Raw genomic sequence first — 17,339 nt, 5'->3', positions numbered from 1 at the left:
TGGAAACGGAGTGTCTTTACACTAGGTTCCCAGGTGAAATTGTCTTAATTTAATATCATTATTTCATTTAAATCATATGAAATTAAAAAATATATAATAGATGATATCTCTAGTCTCAAAAAAATTCTTTTTTCTATTAAAAAATATCACCTAAAAAAAAACAATAAAATCTATAATATTTTAAAATATTCCATAGTAAAGTAATTTAAATGGTTCACAACGTCGATAAGGTGTTGCGGTCAAAGAAATAAGTGATCGTTTGTTCACTCGCTGAAAGGAAAGCAATTAGCTGGAATGTAAATGGCGAAATGTATTGTAGTGCGCTCGACACATTTGCATAGAAAACGACGGAGGGCGGAATTCCGAGGGGTTGTATTAGTTTCCGTTGAAACTTTCACTGGAAAGATGGCTCCACTAAAAGTTTGCTGGTTGTAGATTCGATTTTTTCTTGAGGATTTCATAAATAAAAATATATCAGCTTCACGTTATATTATGCACACAGCAGAGCAGGCAGAGGGTAGTACTATTAAGGCACTCTCCGCATTTAACGCTAAATTCTGGAGGCATTGCGTGTTGAATAGCGGAACTTAACTCCGCGCTTTGCTTTGGTACCAGAATATTAATTTAAATAAACATTAAATATTATCTTTTTTTCGCCCCTAAAGACACAATGTCACCAGTATTTAGCAAAATTGAGGAAAGAAAGTGCCTCATTGGGAACGGGGTATCTTAATACCAGGTCTCCAGGTTCCCTCTGCCTCCCCTTCTATGTTCAGGATACAGCGTAAAGCTTTCGGGCGGAAATCCGTGGGGTTGTTTTAGTTTATGCTGAAACTTTCATCGTCAGGCGAAAGATGGCTCTACTTTTAATGGTGTTTTTACGGGACTTTGTTTAAGCGTCCCTAATAAATTAGCATTGTAATTTAAGTTGTCATCGTTATTTTCCTTTATTATACGAAATATTTACTTTATTTAGGCTTCAGGTTTTATGTTACTTATTCAAGATAATTATTAATTGTGTACCTACATACTTGGTTTAATTTTGCAATTTATATAATACCTAAGATTTTTAAGCATTTAACATGTGACCATATTCTCCATTTTCCGCCGAATTCTGGAGGTATTGCATATTGCACTTTGCCTCGACACCAGGGCGAAGTAATAAATATATATAAATTTAAATAAATATTTCTTTTCATCTCATATTACTTACATGTGTAAATAACTTATTCCATATTATCCTTAAGAAAGAGGTAATTTGTTTAGAGCGGGTCGTTTCTTCGTCATTCACGCAGTTCCAATTTACGTGCCGCCATTTGGAGGGATTGTCTAATTAACCTGCCTATTCCGCGATTTATTACTGAACCCTTAGATGTCTCGGAGCAATTTCGCTCAACCTTTATTGACTGTGGTGTTAACCGTAAATCACCTTAGAGAATAATACATTTTTAAAGGTAACCGGGAAAGTGCTATGAATTTATTTAGTTTTTTTTGCTTCACGCTGTATCCTAAATATAGCAGAGCAGAGGGTACCTAGGAACAAAGTGTTGAGACACTCCGTTCTCATTAAGACATTTCCGATCTTCAATTTCATCCGAATTTTGGAGGCATTGTGTTTTGCCCGAGCAAGGAAAAAATAAATAAATATTTTATTTCCTTGAGTGGGAGACGAGCCCACAAATTGTCACGTTTACAGTCACATGCTGGACATCCTGCGCTACGACTGGTCTTATTTTCTTCTTTTATTCTTGCAATTATCACTATATTTTTTTTATGAAAATAAAATTGTGCTGGCAACATTATCGTCATCCTCCAAATAATTTAATATTAAAAGTAATACACTTCCAAGTAAAGTAGATATCAAATTCTATTAAACAATAAATACAAATAACTATTTCAAACAATAAAGAACGAATCGTCTTACAACACTACTTAACCTGCTAACGATGACGTGTAAAGATAATAAATGTAAATACACTTAAGTAGGTAGTGTTCTAAATCTCTTAAGTCTAAACATTTTTTCTTCTTTAATTATTTTTTCATCAGGAATAAATCTGAATAGAAGTCTCTCACAAACTACCATAATATCCAAAAATGTAAACTATGCTCCATAAGCCCATTAAAAATGGTTTTATTTAATAAAGTTGTACAATTTTATTGTGAGTTTCTAAATAAAATTGCTATAACTGTCGGTCCGTAGCGTTCGAATGGACAGCAATCACTTCAATTTCCAGCTGTAAACTTGGCACGTTTTTCCATTGTTCTCTTCTCGGTATTACAGATTTTCTTTAAACTGAGAGCTGGCTGTTGGAGATGATTAGAATTTTTATATTGAACTGGGAAGCAAAGATTTGGAATTACATCGGGTGAACTAATTTAGTTTTTGTAAGTATTTAAATCTTATATAAGTCTACATTTTTATGGTTTTTTCTTATGAAACAATAAAAAACAAATAGTCTTTTATATAATAATTGAATATTAAGTAGTTTGGTATATTAATAATTTCAATACAATTTCCATAACATTATTCAAAGGAAAGAACGCTTACGGCAACAAAATATAATTTATTCTGGAGAATGGCAAAACAAATCATAAAGAAATATGCTAGTTTCTGGATCAGGTATATTTGTTATGTACATGAGGTAGCTGGCGAACTAATTTGGCACACGTTCAGGCTAAATACCGTCTTTGACCAAAACTCCTTAATATCTTCAGAGATAGTGCGGATGGCGGCGGTGTTACGTAATTTATAACACTTAAACTTCTTTTAGGTTAATTAAACTCGACTGCTTAACTTAGTTTCAATGTAGACGTTGAAATTATGGTAATGCTCGCGTAATATCCTCTAAAATTTCCCTGGAAAATTATTTTCGGGAAAATGTCGAAACTGTGCGGTGCTTTTACTTAATAGGATGTGGTTTTACTAATAACTGTAAATGTATTAGTGTAGAAAATTATGGCCGGTTTTGCAGTCCAGCTAGTTTATAATTTTTCTTATACAGGATGGAAGCGTGAGCGCTCCTTTTACGAGAACAGCATGTAGGGTAAAATATTTCAAACTCATACCTAAAGAAATTAATCAAGATATCTCAACAGTTTAGACGTAGGATTTATACACATATAAAAGTAAAATAAAAAGAGCTCTCACCCTTAGATTTCTTTTTATGAGACTATTTAAAAAAATATGAATAATAATTCAATTGAATTAGACCTAAAATAATTTTAAATTTCATATCTTTCATATCTTTTATTTATAAATCCTATAATAATATATGCCACAAATCACCACTTTACGTGGTCAAATGGCTTTCCGCTCATGTACCTCGATATACTGTACTATATAATGTATATGAAAGTTCATGCCTATGCATTACTAGCTAGGGCTTACTACGGATTAAGATGTAAGTCTTGAGATATCAACAAAGCAGTATTAGACATGTTGTTTATTCAATAACTAACTATAATTTCCATAATAATATATGTTCCTCTTCCCAATCTTCTGGATAATCCTGATGATGGTTGGCTCTCAGAACACCAACAGTGGGTGGTAGTTGTTGAAAGTTTTTGCAGCAAACCTTGAAATTCGTAGAGCATCCACTTACAGATGTCTCAAAATTTAGATCTGGGCAATGTCGTATATGCACGCACATGCCACCTCTCGCCCAGCACGAGGCTTTACCTGTACCTGTATAAGTATATACATAAATAGTATTTTATAAGTAAATAGTAACTCGCAACTTTGATTATGTGAGCTTTAAAAAAAACGAAAAATCCCGTTCCTATAAGAATATTCAGAAATATTATCTTAGCAGCCCTCTACACTCTCTAATGCAACACGCCGTGCTAACAATTTCCTAAGCTTGGTAGTGCGTTGTCTGTCAGTAAAGTTTAATTTTTAATTTACTATTGTAGTTTAATCCTCTTTGCCTTCAGAATTTTGAAGCTGAGATAGAAGTATTATCTATATACCTTTAAAAAGAGATAAATTACAATTGAAATGTATAAGAAAACATACAATGAGTTACGCCAACGTTTTTTTAGCCTACCTAAAAAATAGATAACTCGAAAAGTCTCTGTTTTTTTTCCTATAAGCGGTGAAACTTTGGAACGTTGTAACTTTGGAAATCCTGGCCCGATTTTGATTAAACAAAATCTATTATTATCTGCACGAGTACGCGCATTAAAGGCAGTATTGGTGTTTCTCATTGTTTTGCGAAATATTTTGTTTTGGAAAAACAATAGATATCCCATTTGGAAATGTAAACTGTCTGAACTTACTGGAATCAAAAAAATTGTATAAGACAGATATAAACATATTTAGATATACCTTAAATACGGCGTTTGGTCAGAAAATTAAATAAACAATCGCAAAAATCCGTACCTTCTAAAAGGAGAAAAAGTTAAAAAAGAATGTTCTTAAATAAGCTCTATGTTTTATATAAAGTTTAATGAAATTTACGAATTTATAACATTTTGCTAGACTCTAATTAAGAAGTATTTTGTACCTTTGAAAATGTTAACATTGTTTCACAAAACAATTGTTATTTAATATTTCATTATCTTGTTTCTCAAAGGATTGTTCGTTTGGGGTCAATTTATGAATTTACAAGGTATTTTTTAACATTTTAACTGGCATTAAAGATCTTTAAGGCCAGTCGTGGCGCAGGGGCACAAGAGTGTGCCTGCAAACACCACTGGTTGTGGGTTCGATCCCCATTCTAGGAAATAAAATATTTATTTAAATGTATATTTTCATTTCTACGCTCTGGTGTCAAGGGAAAGCGCGGCGTTGAGTTACGCCACACAACACGTAATGCTTTCAAAATTCCACAAAAAGGGAAATGTCATAACACTAGGTTCCCTCTGCTTACCCTGATGTGTGCTTACCCTAAAAACCTTTACGTTCTTCCTTACTTCTATATAAATAATACATAAATCATTAAATATTAAATAAGCGATAATAAATATTTACTTAAACTAACCAAGTCTTGGTTTCCCCTTGTTCTCTGAGAAGACATCTTTGTACGTATTTGGTATCTGGGGGGGGTATTCGTTATCAGTGTCTCCCGACGTAAAGCTGATTAGAGTTGCCGCACCGAATACAATGATAAACAGCATGGCTCCTCGAAGGTCTGCGTGGAATTACTAATTGATTTAACGTAACGTGCTTGCAGGTCTTATTGTCTTAGTAATCGATTTCACAGCCGATAATGTGTATAGGTTTTGTTATTGGTTTTATCTTTGTGTGGATTTAGTTATTTATAATTAATTTTAAATTAAATTTATTATAGTTATTATAGTTTATAATCTATAGGGCGTTATGGAAACAGGTGATAAAAATCTGATGAAGACCAACTACGGGCAGCAAAGTAGGGTAAGATACGGGCTAGCAAAGGGGCACTACCAATCTTTTCTTGAAATACTTCTTCAAGAAAAGTATCTCTGCACTATTATCGTTTTTTTAAACCCATAGATTAACCCTTAGATTTGGGTTTAATACCAGATATATAAAATTTGGTGGATTTTAGTATCATTATTTATTTATACACTAGCTTTATAGGCTCTATAAGCTCTTCTAATTTTTAAAACTACACTTTATTAAAAATATTATAATTTTAGCTTAGTACAATGCTTACTACAAACATGGTAATAAGGGTGTTAGGAGGAAAAATCCTCCAATGTTATTAGCAATGCGACGGAGAACTTTTTGAGTGTGCGAGCCATTATATTGGCAACATTTTACATAAAAATGTATTTAATTGGATATTTGTATGAAAAAGGTGGACATTTTACAAAATTATTTATTAGAATTTACATAAAACGTGTAATTATATTAATGTAATTATTAAATATCATTATATATCAATATTAATTATACTATGACGGTAATAGTATTTTTCCCCTGTGATCATTAATATAAAGTGGGATATCATTAAGATGTAGTGAGATAAAGTAGTCTGAGTTTGTTATTCAGCAAGGGTTGGTAAAGGAGGGAGAGGTAGTTATTTATCATAAGAGTTAAGTAACAGATTAAAAATATGTGTTTTTACAAATATTTTTCTTTTCTTAATGTAGAATAGCGTTCTGTAGACGTGTTTTGTTTTCGTTTGAAAATTCTAATATACCTAATATGCTAATTAATATGATAACGGGCCAGCCGTGCCGTGGAGGCACAAGCCTATGAACGAAAACAGAACGGGTTGTGGGTTTGATTCCCACTCGAAGATAATAGAATATTTCATATTTTCATCTCTTCGCTCTGGTTTTGGGACAAAGCTCGGAGTTGAATTTCGCCACTAATTACAATACTTCCAGAATTCGAAAAATGGGAAAGTGCCTTAACGCTAAGGTCCCTTTGGATACCCTACCGTGTGCGGGAAAATACTGATAACAAATTAAAATTTAGTTACTTAGTTAATTAAAATTATTGATTACTAGCAACCGCCAGCGGCTTCGCCCGCTTATACTACACAATTTTTAATTCAATATACTGAACTACTTTATGTTCTAATATTCCATGTTTGCAGCGCACTTTGTGATTTCTAATATGCACATTTTAATAACTTTGGTACCGTATTAGCGTAATTGTTATAAGAATTTTGAATGGTTTAAAAGAATGCAACCTACATTACCTACTATTTAAGATCAGTTATAAGATTTTTTTTGTAAATATATATATATATTACCGATTTTTTTAGAGCGTATATTGCAAAATATACGCAAAGATATGGTTATTTTTTTGTTTCTTTTTTTACTTTCACCATATGTTAAAAAGAAATATAAGTATTAATTTGAACTATTCAAATAATTTAAAATTGCATAAACAGACTTAAAGACGAAATAACTGGCCCTGACAGGGATTCATTCCTGATAGGGCTCTTATCACTTTTATGTAAATTTTTGTTATAGAGTATTATTAATTTAAACAAAAAAAATGTTATTCTCATATACTCCCAGCATCAACATGATGGGCTTTAACGTTTCGAGTAACTATCAGTCAGTATCGCGATCATACGGAAACCAAGAGCAAGTTGGTATCAAAGACACTGGGAGTCACCGGCAGAGCGAGATATTACTTTACGACAAAACACCGATTGGTAATGTAAAGAGCCCAAGATCGCCCTCATATAAAGTACTGTTCTCATCTCGAGGCATGCGCCCCAGTATCATTTGGAACCATATGTTTGCAGACAACTTAGAACCATTTGAATCGGTGAGCATCCAATATTCTGTAAAAGGCTTGACACTTGGGTTTTGCCAGCATCCATCATACCAGTCATTTTTGCATGATTCGCAATCGGAGACAAAAGTAGTTTTAAGCCTCTATTATCGATATATTAATGGACCTAATTCTTAAGTTTTTATATCTTTATAATCAACTTCACGCTGCATCCAGCGCACAGTGGGGTGGGCCGAAGGAATCTAGAGCTAAGATACTCCGTTCCCTATTTTCCGCCCATTTCTGGAGGCATTGCGTATTAAGTGATGTAACTCAACGTCACGCCTTGCCTCGACACCAGAGCGAAGAAATGAAAATATAAATTTAAATAAATATTTCATTTCCTCGAGTAGACATAAACCCTACAACCAGTCGCATTTACTATAACACTTTCGTGCTTCTGCACCACGACTGGCCTCTTTATCTTTCTTTTTTCAGCTTCACGCACTGTACTCCGCACAGAGTATAGGCAAAGGGAACCGAGCGTTGAGACACTCCTTTTCCCACTTTCCACTAAATTTTTCGAGGCATTGCGTGTTGGGTGGCCGAACTTCACGCCTGGCTTTTGAATTGCTGCTAGAGCGAAAAAATATAAATATTAATATACAATAATGCATTACCTCGAGTGGAAATCGAACCCACACCCTTGTGCCCCTGTGCCACGAAGGCCTATATATTTTTCATGTGCAGATTTCGCTTTTATATCCTTTAATTATGTGTAGAATATGAAATGCATTATATAGTTAACAGATGTTTTAACTTATATCCCGAAAAACACACCCTTAGGGGTCGAATTTCCAAAAAAAAACTTGTTTCAAAATCCATGTCAAAATCCCATCTAGGGTAGCACGTAGACACTAAAATAATTCGTATGTAAAATTTGAGATTTTTGACCAGCACTTGTAATTACGAAATTGCATATACAATATCAACCCCAAAACTATATGCTTAGGTATCAAATTTAGCAAAATCTCGTCTTAGTTAACAACTACTTCCTATAAGTAACGCTAATGCAAAATTTGAGACTCCTAGCACTTATAGTTACGAAGTTTCATACAAACTATCAACCCTAAAAACAACCCTTTAAGGGTGGAATATTGGAAATTCCCGTCTCCGTGTGTAATTGCGTCCTATAAGTGACGTCCATAGAAAATTTAAGACTCCTAGCGCTTATAGTAACGAAGTTTCATGCAAACTACCAACCCTAAAAACAACCCTTTAGGGGTGGAGTATTGGAAATTCCCATCTCTGTGTGTACTTACGTCTTATAAGTGACGGCCATGCAAAATTTGAGAGTCCTAGCATTTGTAGTAGAGAAGTTTCATACAAATTTCAACCCCAAAAACAACCCCTTAGAAGTCGAATATTACAAATTCCCGTCTTAGCGAGCACCTACATCCTATAAGTAACTCCTATGCAAAATTTCAGATTCCTAGCACATGTAGTTTCTGAGATTTCGTGATGAGTGAGTGACCTTTCGATTTTATATATATAGATTAGGTAAACAATAATACATATTGTAATAAATATAATTATATAATGATTTAAAATTGCAAGCACGTCATTTATCATTTAAATTGTGAAGTCAATATAAATCTATCTAAGAGCAAAATTGAGGCTGTCATTTTATCTTCGCAGGTGCGTCTGATGTAGCCGTCTCAACAGCTTTTCTATTCGATGTTGACAATGATTGAAGGTATACATTTTTGTTTCAAAAGATATTGGGTTTTTTACATTCTTGCAATACATAGCTCAATAAGGACTTATTGGAAGCGGATGGGCTAAGAAATATAGTTTATTTTTAGTAATTTTATTTTATACGTATTTTCAATTTTCATGTTTGTAAATAGGACTTTTAGAACGGGATAGGCCTGTCCCAATGGGGCATCTATCCCGGTTTTACTGTATATTTTTTAGTAATACTAACTTACTCATCTTCAACATACTCTCCTTCAAGAGTCATACATTCATTCCAATGCCCATCTAATTTTAAGAAGAACGACCTAAATCGTCGACTCATTGATATTTCTAGTCCGATGTTAGCAAATACAGCACACACTTCAAAAGCAACTTTCGCAAACCCAATTGGCCGTGTAAAATTGTAAAGACACTAACATCTAAAAATTTTTAGTCAGCTATCTCATGCAATTTAATTTTACAGTTTCACAAAACTATTTCGTGAACAATTTCTAATTTTTCTAGAGCACTCTCCTATTTAGCTCGACCAGAGCGTTTAGCATCACATACGCTTGTACGACCGGTTTTTTGCTTGAAATTCAGGATAGAAGTCAATAATGGTTAATATCTTTGGTGCCTCTATGATGCTTATATGCAAGGCACTGTTTGATTTCAAAGTTTTTTTTTCTATCAAAAAAATATATTTACTATAAATACTAAAAATATTTTACTTTTACAGTATTTTAGTACATCATAATATTTTGTCACATTTTTTATGAAAATCATTACTATGTAAAAATATATATGAATTTCTCAATAATGTTGCCATAAATATGTTATACTGGAGATTTATTGGGTGATATACTCGTATGTATATTTTATATCAGCTTCACGCTGTATTCCGCATACAGTAAATAAATAAATACAGTACACTAGGCAGAGGGAATCTAGTGTTAAGATACTCCGTTCGCCACTTTCCACCGTATATATATTTTAACCACTCGTATATTAACTAGTATTAATTTGAGACTCCTAGCATTTGTAGTAACGAAGTTTCATATAAACTTTCAACCCCAAAAACAACCCCTTAGAAGTCGAATATTGCAAATTCCCGTCTTAGCGAGCACCTACGTCCTATAAATAACTCTTATGCAAAATTTCAGTTTCCTAGCACATGTAGTTTCTGAGATTTCGTGATGAGTGAGTGACCTTTCGATTTTATATATATATAGATAGACTAGCGGCCCGCTCGCGGTTTCACCCGCGTGAACTATGTTATTATTAATTTCTGTCTCCATGACTACGTCATAGTGACGTTTATGCAAAATTTGAGACTCCTAGCATTTAGTAACGAATGACAAAGACAAATGTCATTAGTAACGAAGTTTCATACAAACTTTCAACCCCAAAAACAACCCCTTAGAAGTCGAATATTACAAATTCCCGTCTTAGCGAGCACCTACGTCCTATAAGTAACTCCTATGCAAAATTTCAGATTCCTAGAATATGTAGTTTCTGAGATTTCGTGATGAGTGAGTGACCTTTCGATTTTATATATATAGATAAATCAATAACAAAACTCTATAACTAATAAAAAGGACGCAAAGGATTCTAATTAAAATACATTTACTAAGGTAAGAAATAAAAAAGAAAAAGCGAAGTTTCAAAATCAAAATCTATACAAGAACATAGTTTCTGAGAAGAAACGACAACGGTTTCTCTGTATTCTTTTCTGTTTTGTTGCGATGTTTCTTTTTCTTCGTACTGGGACTGACTTGGACAACTCCCTCGCCGCCGAACTCATGCTGCGAGCTCCAAGGAAAAGCGGCCGTATCTATTCCTTTGTCTTTGAAATCCCTCACTTCGTATTGATTCCATACAAAACAGCAAACGTTTAATCGATTTTTACAACCAGGAACTTCAGTCAGTTGACGGTAGCCAGGACAGAGCTTGTGGTTTATGCAAATACCACCATGATGCCAACACGGAGTAGATATCAATGATCCTAAAAAGTTTTTTTAAAGTATTGATTCTTTACTATTAAATGTTTATTTATATCCTGCATTTAGCAGGGTAGGCTCCCCATATCCGCTCCCCATTTTCCACCAAAATTCATAGGCATTGCGTGTTTAGCGGCGGAACCCAACGCCGCGTTTCACTTCTCATCAGAGGTAACAGTTTCACGCTGTATCTCGCAGACAACAGTGTATTCAGAGGGAATCTAGTGTTAAGACACATCGTTCCCCACTTTTTTCTTAATTCTGGAGGCATTACGTGTTGAGTAGCAGAACTTAATGCCGCGCTTTCCCTCGACGCCAGAGCGAAGAAATGGAAATATAAATTTAAATAAAATAATTATTTCATTATTCCTATCGAGATTATAGATATTCGATTGGCTTCTCAGAGCTAACGAATGAAAATATCAATTATTTAATTTCCTCGAGTGATAATCGAATCCACAACCTGTCGCTTTTACAGTCACACACATTGCCACTGCGCTACAACTAGCCTCAACACTTGTAACAAGAAATAATGTAATGCAATAAAATATTCACATTTATGTTGTTTATATTGAAATAGAATGTGTCGCTGTGATCGAAAAATGCTTATAAATTCTGACATTTATCGATATGAACGGTATTCTAGTGAATTTGAGAGAAAAGTAAAAAAACAAATACTGTCATATTGTCATTGTCATACCTATATATGTTTTGATGGAAATCTGTTCGGCGGAAAATCTGTGTAATTAATTACATTCATATGTTGCGAGAGAATTTGACACGTTTCAATCAATTAATATGGGTGTACAGTAAAATGGGGGCAGTCATGGCTCTGGGGCACAAAGTGACTGTAAACGCGAGTGGTTGTAAGTTCGATTCCTACGAGAAATGAAATATTTATCTAAATTTATATTTTCATTTCTTCGCTCTAATGTCGAGGTAGAACGCGGTGTTTAGTTCCGTCACTCAACACGCAATGCATTCAGAATTCGGTGGAAATTAGGGAACTGGGGAGAGGTGAAGCTGACCATTTAATACGGGTCTACAGTAAAATGTGCGCATTCGCTACTGAACACATTGTAGGAGTAAATTCCTAAAATTAATGTCTCTCCACATATGGTAATGAAAAATATATGACAGTAATCCTTTGGTACTTATTCAGAGGTCGCATTTTTTGGGTACGAATTTTTTGAATTTAACATATATGGAGATTTTATATGACTGTGAACATACTGTGTTTATTTATTTTTTTCAACTTCACGTGGTATCCCGTATATAGAAGGGTAGGCGGAGAGAACCTAGTGTTAATATTCTCCGTTCTCCATTTTTTCCAGATTTTTTGAGATATTGTTTATTGAGTGCCAGTACTTAATGCCGGCAAGTAACAATATTCCAGGTAAACCAACCATTGAAGAGATACTTAAGTGTGTAATTTTTATACAATCGATATTAAACATCGGTGGGACGATAGATGAGTTTTACATACTCCCGGTAACACAATGGAATATTATCACAAGTTTCTCAATTTTATGCTTGGAATTTTAAGCGTAAAAGAGAAATAACTGTATGTAAGTAAACTGTAATAACAAAAATATAAGAAAAACGATTGTATAGTGTTCTTAATTAATATATGAGGCCAGTTGTGGCGGGCACAAAGTGTGATTGTCTACGTGTGAGATTTGAGGTTCAATTCCCACTTGAGGCAATGAAATATTTAATAATTTCATTTCCTCGCTCTGGTGTCGAATTCTTCCACTCAATACACAATGTCTCCAGGATGCTATATGGCGAATACAGCATCAAGCTGAAAAAAACAATAACAATATACCTCTGTATGTTGCAACTTAAAATTCTTCAAATTCAGCAAATACCAATGCGTTTTTAAAAGTAAATAAGATAAACTCACTTCGAGACAGAGAGGCAAGCGCGCTCTGGTAAGCCAATAACTCAGCTCTTAAATCCTCATATTCTTCATCAACAGAAAGATCTAGATTTGCATCATTCTTAAGGGATGCTATCAAACTTGCCTCGTCACTTTCTGTACCTTCCGACAGATCGACATCCTCTACTACAAGATTTAAGCATATTAATATTAAAATAAATGCCAGCATTTTACTTAAAACTCACGAAAAATCTACATAAATTTTATCGTCATTTCACTTAACGGTGATTTTTTTATTGAAATTGAATAAATTCCAACGACAAGCTTGTTTAAGAATTCACAACGAACGACGAAAGTTAAACACATTTTATTTGTATTGAAATATATTTTTATAGTTGTTCTCGAAATATTGTAATAATACATTCAATAACTCTAGTTTTGTTCGAGTCTCTATAGTCGATTATATTGTGCCATTTTCTGTGAAGGCAAATATTATTCATAAGCTAGGTAAATTTGAATAGAAACTATGGTAGACTAACTAATGAATTCCTGCAAATCAATTCGTCGACAGTGTCTGGTCGTGTAAATAATAATTAGCTATTCATTTTAGTACCTTCGGTGAGGTTATGGGTTATATATAGATACCATATGTTAGATATAGTACAGATTTTTGTTTTATAAACTTAGTAATAATTTAAAGTTGTGAGTTCGATTTCCACTAGAGGAAGTATTCAAATTTAGCAGGAAGAAGGTCGAGGAGTGTCTTATCTTAGGCTTTCTAACCTACTCTAATACATGCAGGGGAAAAACAAAATTAACTTAATATGTTACAGCGTTGAGTTACGTCACTCAACACGCAATGCCTCCAGAATACGGTGGAAAGTGGGTAACGGAATGTCTTAACACTAGGTTCCCTCTGCCTACCCTGACTGATGAAGCTGATTTAATTTGATTGTAGTTACATAAAATATATGACAGCTCCCTTAATTATATATTATGTGGAACTCGTCCTAATTGCTTTAAATTGAGACTATATTCTTATTTATGTTATCAACATTGCAAACTTGTTTATTATCGCCTTTCCTAAGTAATTCAATTGGATATTCTTTTATCTTTTATTTCTACCCGCATCATCCCAAAATAGGCAATCAAAAGATTTTCTCTGTCCTTTTATAACGGCCGCTTAATGAAGCTCCTTATTTGATTTGTCTATCAGAAAAACAATAAACTGTATCGAAATTTGGGTATAATGTCCTTTATATATCTATCTCGCATATATATTAGGGAATTAGGTTCTTACAATGTTTCCTGTTAAGATAACGGAATAATGGTAATAAAATACTATTTACGATTCGAATCCCACTCGTGGTAGTGATTTTTTTTTATTTTCTTGCAGTTCCAAAAACGAACTATATATTAGCATTAGGAGGGGCATTTATCAATGTAATAGACCCCAAAACATTTTTTTTTATCTGCTTGCCTGGGAGTTTGTTCACGCAAATGAATGAAATTGCTGAACTGATTTAAATGCAGTTTACACAATTAGATTCTGGCAAGCTTGACTTAACATTTAGTGTTAAATTTATTTTAATCGGTTCACAAATAAAAAAAAATATCAATAAGTTTATTGAATTGTATAAAACTTTAGCTCTTAATGTAATATCAATATTATTTTTAAAATTATAATTTTTTTAGGTCACGAAACTAATTGAGATGAGACATACATAATTGTGTAGTACAAGCGGGCGAAGCCCAAAAGGGCCACTGGTATAGACTATAGTATTTATTTGAATCATACCTACAAAATGCCTGTTAACTGAACTAAATTATTGAGACCGTAGAATCGTTCGACCCACCGACGTCACTCTATTTTCATAAAGCTTTTTGCAAACATTCGTATTGAAAAGGATCCCGAGGTTTTTCAGCGACGGGCATATTTTTTCAGCCATTTCAGTGTCACGTCTATATAGAATTTCACAAAACGAATTGTCCTTTGTATTTAAATTTAAATCTCTTCAGATATGCACTTGTGTATGGTAAATTTTATTCAATTTTTTGTTATAGTAAACTGGTACATATACCTAATTATATACTTCCCATTCGTATTTTTTTCAATTTACGCTGGTTCCCGTTGACAGTACAGTACGTAAAGGGGACCTAGTTTTAAGACAAATTCCCGCCGAATCCTAGAAGCAGAACTCAACACCGCGTCTTTGCCTCGACACCAGAGCGAAGAAATGGAAATATTAAATATTGAATTTTCTCGAGTGGGAATCGAATCGAATCGAATCATCTATATATATAAAAGGACTTGTCCTCACTGACTGAGGTAAGACGCACGCACAGCCGTAACCGCTGTGTGTAGAAACGTAAAATTTGGACAGATATTTACTTTCGTAATCTGGACATCCACTAAGAAGGGATTTTGAAAAATTTTAACCCTAAAGGAGTGAAATAGGGGTTGAAAGTTTGTATGGAAAAATCATTAAATAGCTACCGATTTTTATAAAATTTGAAATTTGGACTCTTAAGACTATTTCATTGATCACATGTTTCATGGTTTATTAGAATTCACCCCTAAATAAGCATGCGAAGCTGCGCGCGTCCGCTAGTTATAAATATTATTTATGCTTAAACAAATAAATCAATAATTATTAAGCGTTTAATTAATATATGCATGCATAAATGTTTAACACAAGACGTAGCTATCGTCTTGGAATTACAAGATGCTAGACAAAGGGCCGTCTCATGTCTATTCAATTACTGAAAGGGGTTAACAGAGTTGTCACGACGTGTTTAGGTTAACAATGCTGCATAACTAGGTTCACACTCAATGGAACCTAAAAGGCCATAGAAATTTCATCGTTTCAAACAATTAAATGTTATTTTTCTGTTTTCATTCATATCTATTCGTATAATAGGGGTGTTTAATTCGTATCGTGGGGAACGGAGTGTCTTAACATTAGGTTCCCTCTGCCTACCCTGCTGTGTGCGGGAATTTCAAAAGAACTATCATTATAGAATTTTGGTTAAACAAAAATATATTCTAAAGATCTGTGGACGATCCTTTAAATTAAATTTTGAACTAACGAAATGCAAAAACGAATAAGAAGATAAAAAATTTCACGAGATCATCTTTATTTGCCTCATTTTGCTTACAGTTTGCCATTTCTGTTTTTAAAACGTTGGTTTCGTTTTTAAAATTAAAGCTTGCTCGTAGGTATTCTTCTTAAATCATTTTTACTTTTTAAACGTTCGTTGCAGCGAGGATAAAATATTTCTGCCTTTACAAAACTACTTTTATCGTTAGAGTAGTGTTTATAAATTCTGTTCAACTTTTTACAATTTCATTTTATATTGTTTTTTACAATGTAAAGTTATTATTAAAGACCGCGCTTCAAATATTTTTGTTTATAAATCCTAATATTAATAACATAATTCTTTCTCACTTCAAGTAGCCTCTCTATGGTTCACTACAAAAGAAAAGAATTATATACGACCTTTTTCTCCCTACATGTCCTGTGAAGTACAAACAACTTTTATTTTAATTGACCGTCCTTCCGTTAAGTTTGAGGACGTGTGCACTTTGTAATGAGTTTTTCTATGGTTTACTTATAAGAAATGGATTTTCAGACTTTTTTCCTTTATTTATACTGTAAGTTGTAACTTTTTGCCAAATTTACAAAATGTATTTACTTAGCGAATTTAATGCAAAATACGGCAAAATCAATGATAAATACTCGTATCTTTTCATTGATTGGGACTATACACCTGGACTGGGCATTTGATATTAATTGCAGCTTTATATCTCCATGCATTTTCATATATTTAGATAATTATTTTAAGCCCTAAAAAAAACCATCCTACTATTATTTCGTGATTTAAATGCTTACAATTAGATATTTAATACACTTGTAAATCAAAATAAAATAAATGGCAGAATAGGCAGTTCCCTAACTTAGTGTTAAAACACCCCGTTCCCCATTTTCTCCTTTATTTTTGAAGGCGTACACTTGTATAAACTAAGAAACAATAAGACTAAATTACATTTTCCTTCAAAACAAAGGCTAAGATTATAACGAGGTGTTGATTAATGATTGTAAATGGGCACGTCTATTTGGAATAAACAGCGAAGTTTTGTTTAAATTGCTATTGCAGCGTCGTCCCTAATTGTGTCGAGTCGATCTTGTCAGGCGATTATACTTTGAAGACAAATGATGAAGTAAGAGACGAGGGAACCTTTCCCTTCGTAGTTTAGTTCTCGATGCGATAATGAGAAACAAAACATAGTTGAGGCTGGTCGTGGTGCAGGGGGCTGGATTCCCTCTTAAAGAAATTAAATATTTAATATTTCCATTTCTTCGCTCTAGTGTAGCGGCAAAGCGCGGTGTTGACTTCCGCAAGCCACAATACGTTAAGAATTCGATGAAAAGTGGAAAGCAAAGAATCTTAACACTGGGCTCCCTTCCTCTGCCTACTCTGCTACATGCGTGAACTGTTAGCAATATACGAGTACTAGCGGCCAGCCCGCGGCTTCGCCTGCGTGAACTACGTTATTATT

At 33.7% G+C, this 17,339-nt stretch overlaps 2 protein-coding genes across 3 annotated transcripts in view; both read right to left on the bottom strand.

Annotated features, from left to right (window-relative positions):
* The window catches only part of GABA-B-R1 (gamma-aminobutyric acid type B receptor subunit 1), a 160,992-nt gene that overhangs the window by 94,990 nt on the left and 48,663 nt on the right, over positions 1–17,339 (bottom strand). The window lies entirely within an intron of this gene.
* LOC146534655 (uncharacterized) lies at positions 10,573–14,713 on the bottom strand. The gene is made up of 3 exons (XM_085193289.1): positions 14,671–14,713; positions 12,803–12,964; positions 10,573–10,901 (listed from the first exon to the last, which is right to left on the bottom strand). Exons 1-3 carry the CDS (start codon positions 14,711–14,713, stop codon positions 10,573–10,575), a joined length of 534 nt encoding a protein of 177 aa, XP_085049415.1.

Source organism: Heliconius melpomene, chromosome 11 (genome assembly GCF_056956725.1).
Source record: "Heliconius melpomene rosina isolate 202511_hmr_F chromosome 11, ASM5695672v1, whole genome shotgun sequence".
NCBI classification, from domain to species: Eukaryota; Metazoa; Arthropoda; class Insecta; order Lepidoptera; family Nymphalidae; genus Heliconius; species Heliconius melpomene.
This window is presented reverse-complemented; position numbering and strand designations above follow the sequence as displayed.